Raw genomic sequence first — 17425 nt, 5'->3', positions numbered from 1 at the left:
CCCAGGCGCGAAGTCACGAAAGCATCCCCGAGCAGTGGCGCCCTCACCAAGAAAAGCGGTCGCAACTGTAAACTCGGCCGAGACGCGCCCGCCTATTGTCCGTGGCGCGACGTAGCTGGCCGCACCTTGCTTTGCATCGAGTGGCCGTGCTTGTGTTGAGTGGAGCAGGAACGCACAATGTCGGCGATAACTTTCGAAAGGAAGTTACGACCATGGTCAGTAAGCAGCTGTCGCGGGGTGCCATGAAGTAAGATAATGTCACGAAAGAGAAAGTCCGCGACGTCAGTGGCACAACTGGTAGAGAGAGCCCGCGTGATAGCGTATCGGCTGGCGTAATCAGTTGCGACGGCAACCCATTTGTTCCCAGAGGATGACGTGGAAAAAGGACCGAGGAGGCCTAATCCAACACGAAAGAACGGTTCCACAGGGACGGTAATCGGCTGGAGATGACCGGCAGGTAGCCCCTGAGGTGTTTTTCGACGCTGGCAGGTATCACAGGCAGCAACATAGCGTCGGACGGAGCGAGAGAGACCAGGCCAATAGAAGCGGCGGCGGACGCGGTCGTACGTGCGGGTTACCCCAAGGTGTCCTGCAGTGGGTGCGTCATGCATCTCAAAGCGCACAGTCTATCGTAGATGTTTTGGCACGACAAGAAGAAGATCAGATCCGTCAGGGAGGAAGTTCCTTCGGTACAGAATTCCGCCTTGGAGGACAATGCGTTCAAAAGTGGCAGGAGCGTTACATAGACCGAACGGCATCACTTTGAATCGATAAAGACCGTCGGGTGTTACAAAAGCAGTCTTCTCGCGGTCGAGATCGTCCACGGCAATCTGCCAGTCGCCGGAGCGAAGGTCAATAGAAAAGTAGCGAGCACCGTGGAGGCAGTCAAGGGCGTCATCAATCCCAGGTAATACACGTCCTTTTTGGTAACCCTGTTAAGGTGCCGATAATCCACGCAAAAGCGCTGTGAGCGATCCTTCTTTTTTACCAGTACAACAGGTGACGCCCATGGACTACATGACTGTTCTATGATGTTCTTGGCAAGCATTTTGCGAACTTCTGCGTGAATAACTTGACGCTCAGCCGGTGACACTCGATACGAGCGGCGATGAATAGGAGGGCCATCGTCGGTATTAATGCGATGTTTAACAGCTGTAGTTTGGGCCAAAGGACGATCGTTAAAGTGAAAAATATCGTGGTAGAAAAACAGAACGCGGTAGAGCTCACGAACATGCTCGGACGGCATGTCGGGCGCAATCATTTTCTGTAAGTCGGTGATGGTACAAGTTGCCGACTGCGATGGTAGAGGAGGATCAGCTGAATTGTCGTCTACTGCAATAGATGCTATTGAGTGATCCTCGAATAAACAAAGCTGGGCCAGAGACATCCCGCGTGGCAGCACTTGTGTCGTCAAGCCAAAATTGACCACTGGCAGGCAGACGCAATTCACCGTAATAGATAAAACGGTATGACGTACTGTGATCCCGTGTGTAAGGAGGACGTCTTGCATAGGAGCCGCGATGTAGTGACCATCGGGTACTGGTGGGGATGACACTAAGTCAACGTAAGTCAGTGCCGAAGGTGGCAAGCGAACGAAGTCGACGGAACTGAGGCGACTGGGGTGTGTTTCAGCTGGATCCAGAACAGGCAGGTCAAGGCGGAGGGTACTGGCGGAACAATCGATGAGAGCAGAATGTGCGGAGAGGAAGTCTAAGCCGAGGATGATGTCGTGGGGACAGTGGGCGAAGACTGTGAATAGCACGATTGTGGAGCGATCGGCGAAGGAGACGCGGGCGGCACACATACCAATTACGGGGGCTGTTCCGCCATCGGCGACACGGACAACAGGCGTCGTGGCGAGCGTGATTATTTTCTTGAGGCGGTTACGAATGTCAGCGCTCATTACCGACAAATGCGCCCCAGTGTCTATAAGAGCAGATACAGAAACACCGTCGACTTGCACGTCAACAAGGTTCAGATGAGTGGGCAACGTCAGTAGAGGATTTGGCGGCGTAGGGAGCAATGCAGCGTCACCTCGAGGCGCTGCATCATCTAGTTTTCCGGCTGGGAGCGGCGTCCGAAGGGAGTCGGCGAAAAGGAGCGACGGGGCTGGGGAGAGCGAGATTGTCGTCGTTGGGGCGAAGGTGAACGAGAATAGGGGCGGTTCGGCGCAGGAGAATCAGTGGCGGCATTATCGGAGCGTGCGGCATAGGGACGAGAAGGGCCACCTGGGGGGGTGAGAGTAGGCAGTATAAGCAGACCGGGTCGGGGAAGTCCAGCGACTGCGACAGTGCCGAGAAATGTGCCTGATTCGACGGCAGTGAAAACAGATGGGCTTGTCGTCAGCAGTGCGCCATTCAGATGGGTTGCGTAACCGTGGTGGGTAAGAAGATGCGGGACGGGGCGGAATTGAAGAAGCCGGGTGGGTGTCAGGGCGATGGGCCGAGCAGAGGGTGTGAAGTCCCATGTTTTCGAACTCCTGGCGGACAACTGCCTGGATCAGGGAAACCGTGACTGCAGGTGCGTTGGTGGGGCTGGAGTCGAAGGCAGCCGGATAGGCGGCCTGAATCTCACGCCCGACGATCCTGGCAATATCGCCAGTGTTGTTGGGACGAGGAGCGTCGGCACAGGAAGATGTCGCTGGGGTGTTGGGAAAACGGGCAAACTGCTGGTCGATACGTCGGCTTTTAGCAAGTTCCAGGCGGCGGCACTCTTTTATAACAGCATCCACCGTCGCGACGTTGTTGAATAGGAGCAAGTTGAAGGCGTCGTCGGCAATGCCTTTGAGGATGTGGGATACCTTGTCTGTCTCAGTCATGTGTGCGTTAACTTTGCGGCACAGAGCCAAGACGTCCTGAATGTACGTGACATAGGGCTCTGTTGACGTCTGCATACGGCCGGAAAGCGCCTTCTGCGCGGCAAGTTGGTGACCGTAGGGGTTGCCGAACAAGTCTCGGAGCTTTTGCTTGAGCGAATCCCAACTGGTGAGCTCATCTTCGTGCATCCGAAACCAAACTCGAGGTGTGCCACCGAGGTAAAAGACTACGTTGGCAAGCATGATAGTAGGGTCCCACCGGTTATTGCGGCTGACGTGTTCGTAGAGGCTGATCCAGTCATCGACGTCTTCCCCATCTTTGCCAGAGAATACGCCAGGATCACGGGGAGCGGGGAGAGTGTTGTAGGTCGTCGAAGTGGCAGCAGCTGTCGGAGCCGGCGGAGTTGAGTTGTCGTCGCCGGGAGCCATGAAGGAAGGCTCGACGTAGCGTCCGCTGCGAAGTTCCATGAAGAGGTACACGGAACGTCCACCTCCACCAGATATGTTACGTAAGAAGACGCAGATGAAAAGCCACCTTATACAATACAAGTACAATATACAAGTATATTTACAACGTACTACGCCGCACTTGATGATGATGATGATGTCCTTGATGAGATTGGCGCTTACCCACTCGCGGGGATTGGCCAAGAGTCGGGCAGACTTTGCTTATTTGTTCAGAAAATGGAGGTAAAAATCTAAAATTTTGTTACATGAATTTAGGCGAGGGAAAATGGAAATGGTTCAGTAGATTGTCATGCTACGTAGAGGAAAAAAAAATAATTATCTATAATATATCAATGAGGCAATAGAGGAGGAATGAATAGAATAATACGGTCATCAATGAAATCGGTTTGATTCAATAATAAATTTTTCTAAGGCGAAGCACACATTCCTGTGTGAGTGCCCAAGCACAGACGCTCCGAAAGACAGTAGTACCAGAGTGTTCAATAGCAGGCGAAGCTGTCGCACTGTAATTTCTAATGTCATTTTTCTCATGGAGGAGAAACGCCGGCATTCCAGTAGGTAGTGCTCAATCGTCTCTAATGCATTGCAAAAATGGCACAACGGGGATATTGCCAGACCAGATCGGTGCATGTAAAAATTTAGAGATGGGACTCGACAACGTAGTCTCGTTAATGTAACTTCCGTTTGTCTTGTTTTGCAAAACTTCCTGCTCCAAGGGCATTGTAAGTGTCATAGTTCCAAGGATGATTTGAGGTTCGATTGAGATGTTAAAAGGATGTATCTTCTGAACCTGGCGGACGTGATAAAGCCCATCGTTGGAATAAGGGGAAGCACTGGGCCGCTGATAGAAGCCTTGGCCAAGCTGTCTGCCACCTCATTCATAAATATGCCTTTGTGCCCAGGTACCCATATTAATCGTAAACTTCTCAAATGACTTGGAGCCAGTGAGTACAAAGTTTTCAATATGTGTGTCTCACCGGGAGCAGTAAGTGAGGTGCACAGCGACAAAGAATCTGTGATTATTACCGCCGTTGACCTGAAAGATTGTAGCTTTCGTAAAGCTAGGACAACAGCTAGGAATTCCGCTAGGTATATTGGAGTGAAGTCGGGAAGCCGAATAGAAAAAGACCAGTCCAATGATGATGAGAAGATTCCAACTCTTGCCTTTTCTTCACTCTGCGAAGCATCCGTTGCTATAATTACGTTAGTGTGGAGTTGATTCAAGTGATCCTGGAGTAAGCCGTTAAGAATATGCGAGGGAAGCTGCTTTGCATTATTTGGGTATAGGTCATCATAGGTAATAACTAGTGAATTTGAGATGCTGTTTTCCGTGATTATATCATTTATATTTACGTCTAACGGATTCAATAACGATTGCGATACAATGACTTGTGGCGTGTGAAACCGTGGCCATCTGACTCCAAAAAATTGGACTCGTTGTTTGATGAAGATGGACTGGGATCTTCTTAGTGGGGATTCATAGAGCCTTATAAATGTTTGAACGGTAAGTATTTTAAATCTCATTTCGAGGGAAGGTAATCGTGCTTCCTTGTAGAGCACAGCGTTGGCTACAAACTTTGGTAGCCCCAGACATAAGCGAAGCGCTTCCCGTTCCAGCAAAACTAGTGGGCGTAGCTTGTAAGCCGCGGCGCCGGAGAATAACACGCAACCGAACTCTAGTATAGGTCGAATATACATGCGGTAAATCATTATGAGTGTGCCTCTGCGCATGCCCCATCGATAATTACTTATCCTTCGTAATATCCCTATTGCACGAGAAGCTTTTGAAGTTATATGTTCAATATGCTGACGCCAATCAAGATTACCATCATAAATAATTCCAAGGTACTTGACTTTTTCCACTTGTGGGATAGTGGAGTGACGGTATGAAAGGGATATAGTAACTGGGTCTTGTAGGGGAAAGACAAGAACGGCAGTCTTATTCACATTAAGGGACAAGCGAATATTGTCCAGCCATGCTTCTAGCTCGCATAAGTATTCCTGTAAGCATTCGTACAGTGACTGAATATCACTTGCTGATGCAAAAAACGCTATATCATCAGCGTAAACGTATGTGCTTACATTTTGATGATGAGGAATGGAGCTGAGTAGGATGTTAAACAGCAGCGGGGACAAAACTGCCCCTTGAGGAACCCCGCGTGTTTGTCTGAATTTTCCCGATGAAATTCCGCTTTGTGCACAGTAAAACTCCCTGCCCTGCAAAAACTCTGCAGTCCACGTCACGAAGTAGTCTGGCAATCCAATATCCTGCATCCTCTTTATTAATAAAGGGTATTCCACACTATCGTATGCTTTAGAAATGTCTAATGTGACTAGGGCAGCATATTGTTTTTGGTAACGAGCCAACTGAATTCGGCTTTCTAGGTCGATATGTGCGCACCAAATGGACATCCCTGGTCTAAATCCAATTTGGCAGGGGCTCAATAATTCTCTTGTGGTCACAAACTGAACCATACGTGCGTTTAATAATCTTTCTATTAATTTTACGAAATTTGATGTTAGAGAAATAGGCCGAATATTGTCTAGGACATACCCTTTGGTTTGGTCTTTCAGCAGAGGAATCACCTTCGCAATTCTCCACACAGGAGAGAACCATGCATATTGTACTGAGTAATTTATGGTTTCTAACAAGCCGTTAGGAGCGACTTCAAAAAGAAGTTTAATCATCTTGGTAGTGACTCCATCGGGACCTGGGGCTGCAGCTGGTAAACAGGAAACGGCTTGGGACAATTCTGCCATGGAAAACTCTTCGAAATTTTCTGAAGTGCCCTGCGCGTAATGAGAGAAGGGAAGAGAGGTAGCGAAGCGGGTCTCTAACCCTTGCGCGATTACATTTAGGGAGTCAGCTTTTTCACTTGTGGTTAAAACTACCGACTCCCAGTTCAAGGGGCGTGGAATCATTTTTTGGGATCTTAAAAACCGAAATAATGCACGCTTATTATTTGCTTTCGAAAGGAAATCGAAATGTCGGACATTGTAATCGTCTTTTGCCTTACCTACCGTTCTTTTAAATGTTCCGGCAATAAATTTATAGTTTTTCCAGTTTTTCGGAGATTGGTTATGCATGAGTTGTTTCCATGCAGCCTTGCGTCGCTTGTAGTCCCGCGAGCAATCGTCATTCCACCAATTTGTGGCAGCAGTGTTTTTACATGCCTTTAACTGGAACTCTGATCTTTTGCGCGAAGTATCAATTATTGAGCAAATATCCTCGGCTTTCAATGGAGAATTTTCCATTGATTTGAAAGTAGTCCGCAAGCAATTTTTAAATGTGCGGTAATCCACGAAAGAGTGGATTCGAGCCTGCACGGTGGACTGCGGACCTACCACTTCAAACACAACAGGCATATGATCGCTTGTCGTCCCGACATTCACCGTTTCCCATGCGGATGTGGGAATACCTGGACCTGAAAATGTAAGATCCAGCACAGATCTGAACTGTCCGCGAAGAAACGTAGCTGATCCCGAATTTTGACACGAAAAGTTATTTGTGATTGCCCAATCCCATAGACGCTTTCCGCACGGGTCTGTCCTGGATCCCCATGATACATGATGAGAGTTGAAGTCACCTGCCAAAATTATATCTTTACCGCATTTCGCCAAAACCGAATCCAGTGGGTGTGTATCCTGCACACCCGAGGGAAAGTATATATTGACTAATGAGAAAGGCCTACTGCCAGGGAGAGAAATTTCTACTGCTAGAATTTCACACTCTGGAGACATCAGCTGGAATGATATATTTGCCCTGTGGCAAAACTTGCTTGAGACCATAATTAACAGTCCCCCACCTTTCGACGGGCGATCTAGGCGAAAGGACCTAAAATTGCGCAGAGAAAATTGTTTTTCGGGGGATAACCAGGTTTCTTGCAGTAAAATTACATCTGGAGAAATTTGAGACGATAGAACTTTTAAATCTGTAGAAGCAGCGAATACTGATCTGCAGTTCCACTGCAATACCCTCATCTACCTTCCAGTGATGAGAGCACCGCAGAGGCCACAGCCTCATCCAATATATTACCTTTCGGGTTTACTTCAGGGAGGATTTTCTTGGATTTACTAACTGAGTGTGAAGTGGTAGCCTCAAGGGGAGAACACCTCCTTTTATGTGCCCTCACGTCAATTTCCATGTTTGAGGTATCTGGATAATCAGGGTTGTCTGGGCTATTAGTTGCCTTGGTTGAGGTACCTGCGATAGACCTGACATCCTCTATACGGGTTGCGGACGCAATTGCTCCATTTTCCTGAGAGTGGGTTAAACAAGCATTCATGTCAGAGCATGATGGCAGGGCAGTAACACTCGGTAATAATTTTTCTAACCTTGAGGTAACCAGTCCATTGAAGCATTCCGTGACGCTTTCTACTATGCGCTCCATAATTTTAGCCATAGACTTTTCAATAGCTTGTGCGATTACCTCTGACAGGCTTCCATCAACGACAGCTTGGGTTCGTGCTGTCACACTCGCATAACCATGGGCTCTTCCTTTTACCGCCGCAATGGCCTCTTGACGTGAGCAGCGCCTTTTGTCCATAACTTCCAGTATTTGGACTTCTTAAGTTCTCGCAGGGCAGTTTGAGTAATCAGCTTTGTGGGCTCCACCGCAGAGGCAGCAAGAGTCCGACTCGGCCGAGCAATTACTAGCGGAATGGCTCCCGCCGCAGATGCAACAACGAAGGCTGGATTCGCAACCACCCATACTGTGACCATAGCGCCAACAATTTCGACATTGTAATGGACGCGAGGCAAGCGGGTCCACTCTGAATATTAGAGGCCAGACTTTTATCTCTGTAGGGCAAGACGCACCTGCAAACGTGGCAATTACTGACTCAGTAGGGACGCGTGTATTGTCCACCATTCTGTTGCACCGGTAAACAGCAATTACTCCCGCCGCGGAGAGCTTTTCTAGGGTCTCTGTCGGACTTAAGGAGGAGTCTACACCACGAACTATTCCCTTAGTGCAGGCAAGATGCGGGGGAATGAAGGCACTCACTTGCATCGATCCAAATGATGAGCACTTAAGTAAGTCGTACACACACGCCTGGTCTGGCGAACGGCAAACAATCCCACCTCTGCCAAACTGTCGCACATCAGTGATGTGCAAGTAGTGATGCGTTGCCGCCTGAAGTTCCGCCTGCACTGCCTTCGGGTTGTTGAGCCGGATGGCTCCTCCATGCAGAGGCACCAGCGCCACAGGAATGCTGCTCACCCCACTACGAAAGAAAGCTTCAAGAGGCATTTTATCAGGTGGTAGCGAGGCCGACCAGGGCGGAGATCGTCCCGAGCCGTCCCCTGGAGAACATTTAGACATTTGTGGCTCTATCGCCGTAGCAGACAATGTAAATTTATCTTAAAACCCTGCTTGGTATCTACAAAGCTGGACTAAATCCGCCCGACACTTAGCCAAAACCCCGAAAGCTCACTGTTGCGATCCGAACGCTCAGCTCCTCGAGACCAAGTGCCCAGGAATCAGGAAGGCCCACACACAGAACGGAGCCCGTCCACACAGAAGATGGTGACGCTGGCAGAAGATCGTGAGGCAACAGCCCGCGCTAGCCTCCAATCGTCTTCGTCTTCTTCTTACTGCTCGCCTCTTCGTCATTGGAAATACTATTCCGTAGCAATATGAATGAACCGCATATAATTTAATTGAAGCTATCTGTTCAGCCTAACAGAATGTGTTCTTTTGGGAGAGAACAAATTTTCCTTTTTGAATAAACATGCATCTCATAATAGAGCAGGCAAAAGTTCACCGACGATCACGATACTGGCTTATGCGAAATTTGAGTGTAGCTGTATACGTGTTTTCATTTCGGGTGTCAATATTTTTTATTATGGTTATATAGGTACACGGTTTTATTAGGAAGAGAACGCTGTGAGTAGCGTAGCTTGGAGTGGACAAATCTGTCTCGTGCGGCACATTGCAAACGAAGCGAAGTGCGGCGCGGCCGCCTCGCTAATCGGGATAGGCAGCGTGTGGGTGCCGCGTGCGCGATTCACAGCAGCCGCCACGCAGCTCATGCAGCGCTTTGCTTTCCGTATAGACGACGCGTGTTACTCTATAGGAGCCATCCTCACCTCACCGCAAGGAGGTCTTGCGAGGCACTGCGCTTTTCTTCTCACGCTTTCGTTCCACCTAAAGCCCCTCCATCCACGCGCCACCACCGCTTACCTGGTCGGCGGAAACGTGTATGGAGGGGCTTTAGCTCCAGCTATGTAAGTCCCGCTTGACGCCGGAAGCTAAGCGGGTGAGTGGGAGAGGAGAGGAGCGTGGAGGAGGAGGGCAGGTTGGCGGTACTTAACCAGGTCGGCGGAAACGTGTATGGAGGGGTTTTAGTTCCACCGACGAAGAGAGCGACCCTTCATCGCTGGGAACTCGTGCCACTATAGTGTCGGCGGCGACAACACCCAAGGGAGCGTCACATCGAGCCTTACTCGTAGCCGCTCTTGATCGCCCATTGCCGGAGCAGTGAACGCCGTCACACACGCTGGTACCGTGGACTGACCTAAGCAGGTTCCATAGCTCAGCAGCTTTCGTACCGAAATGTACGATGTTTTATTCCCACAGTTATTAATTTACGTTATTTATGGGAACCTTCCTAAGAAATGTGACGTAAATCCCATCATTTCTTGACGTGTTCTTACTCCTTGCGCCGTCGGCCATTCTTGGTGCCATCTTTTGCTTACACAAAGTACAACGGATTTTCGCGTAAGGGGGCACAATGACTGTGCTGACGTAATCAATAAAGCGGTATTTAATTTTGTTTATTTAGCGCGCTCGCTCAATGAAGTAGCTAGCGTGCGGGACTCAATATAATGAGGCAAGGGCACGCAAACTAATTCTGTCAATCTCTTCCCGGCTCTTTTTTTTTTACCATTGATGGGCTTATCCTTTTTTTTTTGCTTGCATCCCCAGCCGCACCAACATCACTCCGCGCGGCGTTGTGGGTCTTTTTATTTGTGCCTTTCGTTGACTGGCAGCGGGCGAGTGTGTTTGATCAGCCGGTCTTCCCGTGCCGCCCCGTCAGGGTAGGAGCGCATGCGCGCTACGCTTCGAAAGTGCATTTTATGGAACATCTCCGGTGCAGGCGTTTCCGACATTCCGCTACTCGAACAGCGACAAAGGCCCTTTATCTGTGTGTCTATTCCAAGGCAAAATAGCCGCTTCTACACCTTGCGATGCAATGTGCGGATGACGTTCAGGCGGTTTTGTAACTAGAACGGCCAGACGACCGCCGTGCGCTGACCGGTGCGGCGTGCCGGCGCTGTGTGTAACTGTTGAGCGTACAGAGTAAAAAGCGTCGCTTACATGCATTCGTCGACGCATCAAAATGCCGCCAGCGCAGAACAAGACGCCGTCTGCTCCCGCACTCCTCGCTGTCGTCTGCGTGGCGTGTTGTGCCCTCGCGGTTCAGCAGGCCAGTTGCAGAAGGGTCCACAGATGCTTTCTGGCTCGAAAGCTTCGCGAGGCTGGATTTGACCGCTACCACGTTCTACACTGTGAGTATCGGCACTTTAGGCATACCTCCATTCGTCCGGACGACTGTTCTTGCGACGAAGAGGTCGTAAAATCAGCAAGTAGAGAGATAGTCTGGCGCGACAACGGCAAGAACACGTACTGCGAGCGCGTGGTCTGTGAGCATATGTGTTGTGGCTGCGGCAACCGGGCCTCAGGTTTTGTTATTGAGCATACTACTTCAGCTCGTATATCTCATCTGCGAACCCATTTAATCGAATCTCTTTCTCCGAGCACGTTCAATAATTCTCTACCATCCAGCTCCTGTCGGCTCGTCAGCTTTAAAGTATGACATCTCGATGTGACAGGAGATGATAGCGCAGCGATGACGCTCTAAAACAGGTGGCGGACCGACTGTTCTGCCGGCGAGACGGCGGGAAGCGCTCCGCGGGAGTGCGCAGTGACGTCCGCTCGTGACGCTTCATTCGAATGCGTGCAAGACCTTATTGTCTGATGGTTTTTTATGAGCTTTCGCACATTTCCAGAGGCGGCGAAGGAGCTGTTGCAATGCCTCTTGTCCAAAAGACGGCGAACATATTCTTTATTTTGCGTATGCTTGCTACTAGCGCAAATTTGACCGCGAAACGTGTATGCGAAGTATATAAGGCAGCTTTGCGCACATTATTAAGCATGCGTTTCACACCTGACTGGACAGTCCAGCAGTACTTGGTGCATCGTGCTATGCAACTAGGCCAACTCAATGGTTGTGCAAAGGTACAGTCAACCGCAAAAGTTTACGGGACGCAGGATCTGCCAAGAAGCTGAATTCTTGCGAAGCATGGTCACACAGCCTCGAATTGAATATTCCAGCATGTGGGAGCCTTCGCCACCTATGCATTGATTGATTAAATATGCAGTGTCATGCCGTAACAGTGCAGGAATTCACATTTGAAGGGGAAACCACATCCCGTAAACTTTTGCTGTTGACTGTACATGCAGGATTGCTTTTATTTCATCAATTGGCAAATGGCCATTAAACTTCTCAAGTGACAACACAGTAATCAGTGCTATTGGAAACAATATATCGACGGACACTAATAAAAATATCGGTACCTATGAAACGGGACCGCCTTTCTTTATTACATGCAGTCCAGAAGAGTATTCTGCGACTCTGAGCGATCATGGTAATGCCTCTAGTGGTGGTGCAGCAATGCTTAAGCGGTTCAACTTCTTACGCTGTCCGGGCTCGCCTGTGATCTGTTTCATACCTAGCAGACAATGCATGAAAATTAGAGCGTCCTCTGCTACTGATTACGACTAAACGTTACGTTTCCGTAGTAGTACGAAAGGCCCACTTAAAAAAGAAAGGCGCTGCCGGAGAAACAGGAAAAGAAAGAAGGAAAACAAGAGGCAGTTTCGTCAGAAAGCCGAATCATCGAAAGCAATATCACACGATTAAAGAGTACACGAAGTAAGGTTCGTAGTCTTATCGGTCGTAAAGTTGTGGTAAACATTCGCTTGTACATCATTTAACAAGCATGGCGTCAACAACGCACGCAAACATGAACAGACCTTATTTTGTTATAGCGCAAGCTTGACACGGACAACAGAAGGCACATCTGACACACACAGCGCTACTTTCAACAGATTTATTTCTCGTTCTCGTCGCTATATATACACCCTCGACCCGTCATACAGCACGTGTAAAATTTTTGGAAAAATTAACAAGATATGAATTGGGAACCACACGTAGGCAGTTTCTTGACTCACATGTTCACAGACATGTACACGTTCAATGTGAACAAAGGTAATTCAGCTCTTTTGAAAATAATGAAATGGAAGGTTTACTGACGCATGCGTCGCCGAATGTTGATATGTGTCTGGCTTCTATTATCAAGCGCGTCATTTCACACCTGCTTCTACTCATGATGACGTGCACCTGCTCCGAACTGCTTTGCTGCGCTTTCTTAAGCAGTCCTTCTGCGACTGACACAAGCACGTGGCTCGGGTAACCGGCGCAGCCTAAACGCGAGGCTTGCCCTTCGAAGCTATCGTGCATTAGGTGTTGGCATGATCTTTTCAGTGCTTCGCTGAAACACATCTTCGCGATTCCCCTCTTCACAAGCTTTGCATGGTATGGTATGCAGAACTTTATTGGGTCCTGAAGGTCAACGCTAGGTTAACGCGGGCCGCTCCCACGTTGGGGACTATCAGACCGAGCCCTTCAGCCACATCGCGGGCCTTCTGGACTGCCCGTAATTGGTCATAGAGTGATTCACTGTGTAGCATTTGCCGCCACCATTCTTGTTCCTTTTCACAGTCTGTGAAGACCGCGGGGCACTGCCAAAGCATGTGGTCAAGAGTAATGATGCCATTGCACTTATTACAGTTGGTTTGAGTTTCCCTCTCCAGATAGATCCTGTTAATAAAATCTGGATTTGGGTATGTTCTTGTCTGTAGCACACGTAATGTGACCGCTTGGGCTCTGCAAATCATACCGTGTGGCAATGGGTATTCCCTTCTGCTTAAATAATAATGCTTCGTGATTTCGTTATATGTTAATAATCGATCCCTGTGTTCCCCGGGTGAAGTGTAAGTTGCTCGGTCTTGAAGAGCACGGCTAGAAAGTCCTCGTGCTGCTTCATTTGCCACCTCATTGAGGTTTCTCCGAGCACCGTCCACCACCCCCAGATGTGCAGGAAACCAGCGGATTTCAATCCTCTCACTGTTGACCTTCTCTAGTAATTTTGTTGCTATCCGTGTCACATATCCGTTGGTAAAGTTGCGTATGGCTGTTCTAGAGTCGCTGTAAATATGTGTCCACCGATTAGCCCGGATGGCTAAGGCGATTGCTACTTGTTCTGCCACTGTTGGGTCCTTGGTATAGACGGTGATGGCATCCCGTATGTTACCTTGAGTGTCTACAACAACGGAGGTATACGCATCCTTATTTTTAACCCAGGCAGCGTCAACGAACACCGCCTGCTGCTTATGTTGATATATGTCTTGAAGGTGCCTTCGTCCTTGCCTTCCGTCTCTCGAGGTTATGTGTCGGGTGCATGCTCCTAGGGAACGGGGTCGTCTTTATTGTTTCTCGTAGTTCCGCTTGCAATTGTGTTAATAATTCTCCTTCGTTGGTGTGGTTGTTAATTTCCACGCCAATTTCTTCAAGTAGCGCCCTCCCAGGTCGTGTCCCCATTAGTCTCTCCTGGTGGGCCACCTGTTGAGCCTCAGCTATCTCTTCTAGTGAGTTATGCAGCCCTAGGCGCAATAAGCTATCATTGGCAGTGCTGATGGGAAGTCCTAGTGCAGTCTTTATAAGTCGTCTGATTAAAGCGTTTAGCTTGTTCTTATCAGCCTGTGTCCATTGTAGCTTGCCAGCCACGTACGAGAAGTGGCACAAGGCGAATGCATGTACCAATGTTATGGCACTGTCTTCTCCTAGCCCCTTATGCTTGTTGGTAACTCTACGCAGAAGCCTAATGACTTCTTCTGACTTGTTAGAGATGTGTTCTATCATCCTGAAATTAGATCCATTTGCTTGCAGGAGAAGTCCTAGCACTCTAATAGTCTCCACCTGCCTGATTGGTTCTCCATTCTTGGCGTATATGTCAATGCGGGGTTCTTCCTTTGGGATATCTTTTGGATAGTTTTGTGTGCGCGGAATGAAATGGTAAAAGTGGCTTACTTGCCCTAGGTTCGTAACACCAGCAGGTTTCGTTATCGGTGAGCACAAACTTGATGTCTTGAACTTGAGAAGGTGCAGCAAAGCAGTTCGGAGCAGGTGCACGTTTCGAGCACTGACTTGAACAAAAGAATGGTTGCCGTAATCCCCTACATACACGGGATCTCTCATAGAATAAAGAAGATTGCTGGAAAGAGCGGCATCAACGTTGCATTTTCGGCACCTAATAAATTGGTCAGCCTCTGTAAAAGCACAAGGCCAGAAAGAATCCCACGTAGCGCATGCGAAAAAGAACATAAAAACAAATTCATTGATTGCATCGCCGGTGTGGTATACCGTATTCCCCTCGGGTGCGGACGATCCTACATCGGTCAAACAGGCAGATGCATAAATGACAGGCTACGAGAACACAGTAACAAAGTTAACAAGTTGGCCGCTGACGGCTTTCTTGCCATCCATTGCCACAGATGCAAGTGCAAACCAAGATTTAAAGAAATAGTCATCCCGAGTAGAAGCAGGTGTGAAATGACGTGCTTGATAATAGAAGCCAGACACATATCAACATTCGGCGACGCATGCGTCAGTAAACCTTCCATTTCATTATCTTCAAAAGAGCTGAATTATATTTGTTCGCGTTGAACGTGTACATGTCTGTGAATATGTGAGTCAAGAAACTGCCTACGTGTGGTTCCCAGTTTATATTTTGTTTATTTTTCCAAAAATATCACACGTGCTGTATGACGGGTCGAGGGTGTATATATAGCGACGAGAACGAGAAATAAATCTGTTGTTGAAAGTAGTGCTGTGTGCGTCAGATGTGCCTTCTGTTGTCCGTGTCAAGCTTACGCTATAACAATATAAGATATGCCGTACCAACAAGCCCCTATTGCTATCCTCATGAACAAACGTCACTCGATGACCACCAATACCAACTTTCAAAACGCGGGCGTGACGAAGAGCACCGGTAATGCAAGAAAAATAATTCTTCACGCTGCCTCTCGCTTTAGCGCATCTCGGGAGCTTGAGGTTACACCTATTTCAACACTAGGCGCGCTGGAAGACAGCGCGCATCAAGCCACCATCCGTCTCGGTGCACCCTGAGCCGTTCCATCCAACGCCGATTACCTGCTGTGCGCGGGACACGCATGAACTCATCCGCGCGGATAGCCATCCGCCGCCACGATCTGACTACAGCAGGAGACACATGCTCACATTGTCTAGCACGTGCCTGATCACTTCATCTCCAACACTCGGTGCTCGGGAAGACGGCGCACATCAAGCCACCATCATTCTAGGCTCACGCTCGCACGCTTCCCTTCGCATACTTCGGTGCGTCTTCTACGCCGTATGCTGTAGCTGCGCCCGACAAGGTTTTTGCAGATGGGCTCGGTGGCTGCGCCGCGGTAAATTCCGAATGCGAGCAATTTTTTTCCACCGCAGGTTTCACTGAGTCGGTATCCGACATCACACGACCGCTGCCAGAGGCCGAAACCTCTTCCCATGCAAATCTGTCAGCGAGGCGGCTCCCACACTCATCAACGCCTGGAGCACGGAGCTGCCTATTGAACTAATGAGAGAGGGCAAGACGAAAAAACAAAAATAAAGGAGACTGCGGGTACCAAAGACGCACGCAGTAGAAGCAAGAAGAATCTTGATTTCGTTCTCATCAAACGCAGCTGCTCCGTCTCGATTCTCCGACATGGTGCCGTGACAAGGATTGCGGCTAAACCTCTTCCGACTGGCCACGGTATACAAGGACGACGGACTGGCCACAGAAGAGGGACGAAGAGGAGGTTCGGGAGCGAACCGACGGCAGCGAGACGGGACATCGACAGCACGGAGCGGCGAGGACACAGAGGGCGACTAAGACGCGGATGACGTCTCGCCGCTAGAACCTCTATTAGCGACCAGCGGTTTCCTCAGTTATTCGAGATAAACAGAGAGGTGATTTTGAAGAAGCGAAAGACGCTGAGGACGCAAATAACCCTAATGTGCAATGCGGGAAAAAGAACTGTAGGAGAATCAAAATTCTAAAGCGATTTCACTGATAACCAGCCAGATTAAAGGTATTGCAGACTCGCTAAAGAAAGCGGACGAGCAGATGGAGTAATGGATAACACTGGGAACAGCTGTCTTGGTGTTTGCAAAAACCACCGAGTAGGAGTCAGAGATAATAAGTGCTCTGCACAGCATCAAACGCATACCTTTCTCGGCAAGAAGTGCGGGAAACAGCCAGGGAGCAACACAACGTCAATGACGAAGCTAGACAACCGCAGCAAGCAACAATGCTTAAGCTATCAAAACTAGAAATAATGAAGCTTGACAGTGATAAAATGACATGGCAGATATTTTGGTGGTAATTTGAAACAGCCGTAAATGAAAAAAGCGACTTGAACGAAAATAAGAAATTACGTACCTTCTGTCATCACTAACCGGAAAAGCGGCAGCTGCCGTGGAGGGATTACAATTTTCCAACAACTATGGGACAGTCATTGATCTACTCAAGCAGCGGTACGGAAAAGATGACGTGCTAGTAGAAATACATATGAAAGAAGTACCTTGAATATTAGCAAACTGCAGCGACCATGACTATTGAAGAAGGCTATCGCAAAAGGTGCAAGTACACTTACGTGGATTAGAATCCCTAGGCTTGAGGCGCCAGTCCTATGCATCGATATTTCTTCCGATTCTGGAAAGACCTTTGTCACTGAATATATACATTGGATTCCAGTTAAAACAAAGAAAAGTGGTTAGTAGATGTTGAACACAAGGTCAGAATGTGGCTTCATGTGACGAAGACAGTCTTGGGCGTAGATCAAGTAGAGTGCCTACAGAAGGGAAAGAAAGCTAGGGCAACATAACTGATAATAAACAGCACACAAGAATGGTTAATTGCCAAAGTACAGCTGCAAAATTCTGCGTATTTTGCGTGAATGCTTCGCGCTATACTGATGAGTGCAGGAAAACGACGCCTTATGAAGAAGCTGA

At 48.6% G+C, this 17425-nt stretch overlaps 2 protein-coding genes across 3 annotated transcripts in view; one reads left to right on the top strand and one right to left on the bottom strand.

Annotated features, from left to right (window-relative positions):
- LOC126530614 (mediator of RNA polymerase II transcription subunit 30-like) overlaps positions 1-10689 on the bottom strand; it is an 88723-nt gene extending 78034 nt beyond the window's left edge. The window contains exon 1 of one of the 2 annotated variants that reach the window (XM_050177877.2): positions 10606-10689. In XM_050177877.2, the coding sequence (XP_050033834.1) occupies positions 10606-10623 (18 nt within the window). In that variant the 5' untranslated portion in view covers positions 10624-10689. The remainder of the gene's footprint in view (positions 1-10605) is intronic. The other variant, XM_055070666.2, reaches the window with a different exon arrangement.
- Positions 10628-17425, top strand: part of LOC126530499 (lysozyme C-1-like) — a 101728-nt gene continuing 94930 nt past the window's right edge. Inside the window, exon 1 of the mRNA XM_050177775.3 lies at positions 10628-10796. Within this exon, the coding sequence (XP_050033732.1) occupies positions 10628-10796 (169 nt within the window). The remainder of the gene's footprint in view (positions 10797-17425) is intronic.

The sequence above is a fragment of the Dermacentor andersoni genome, chromosome 4, assembly GCF_023375885.2.
Source record: "Dermacentor andersoni chromosome 4, qqDerAnde1_hic_scaffold, whole genome shotgun sequence".
Classification (NCBI taxonomy): Eukaryota; Metazoa; Arthropoda; class Arachnida; order Ixodida; family Ixodidae; genus Dermacentor; species Dermacentor andersoni.
Note: the sequence above shows the minus strand (reverse complement) of the source record. Positions and strands in the feature narration are given on the sequence as shown.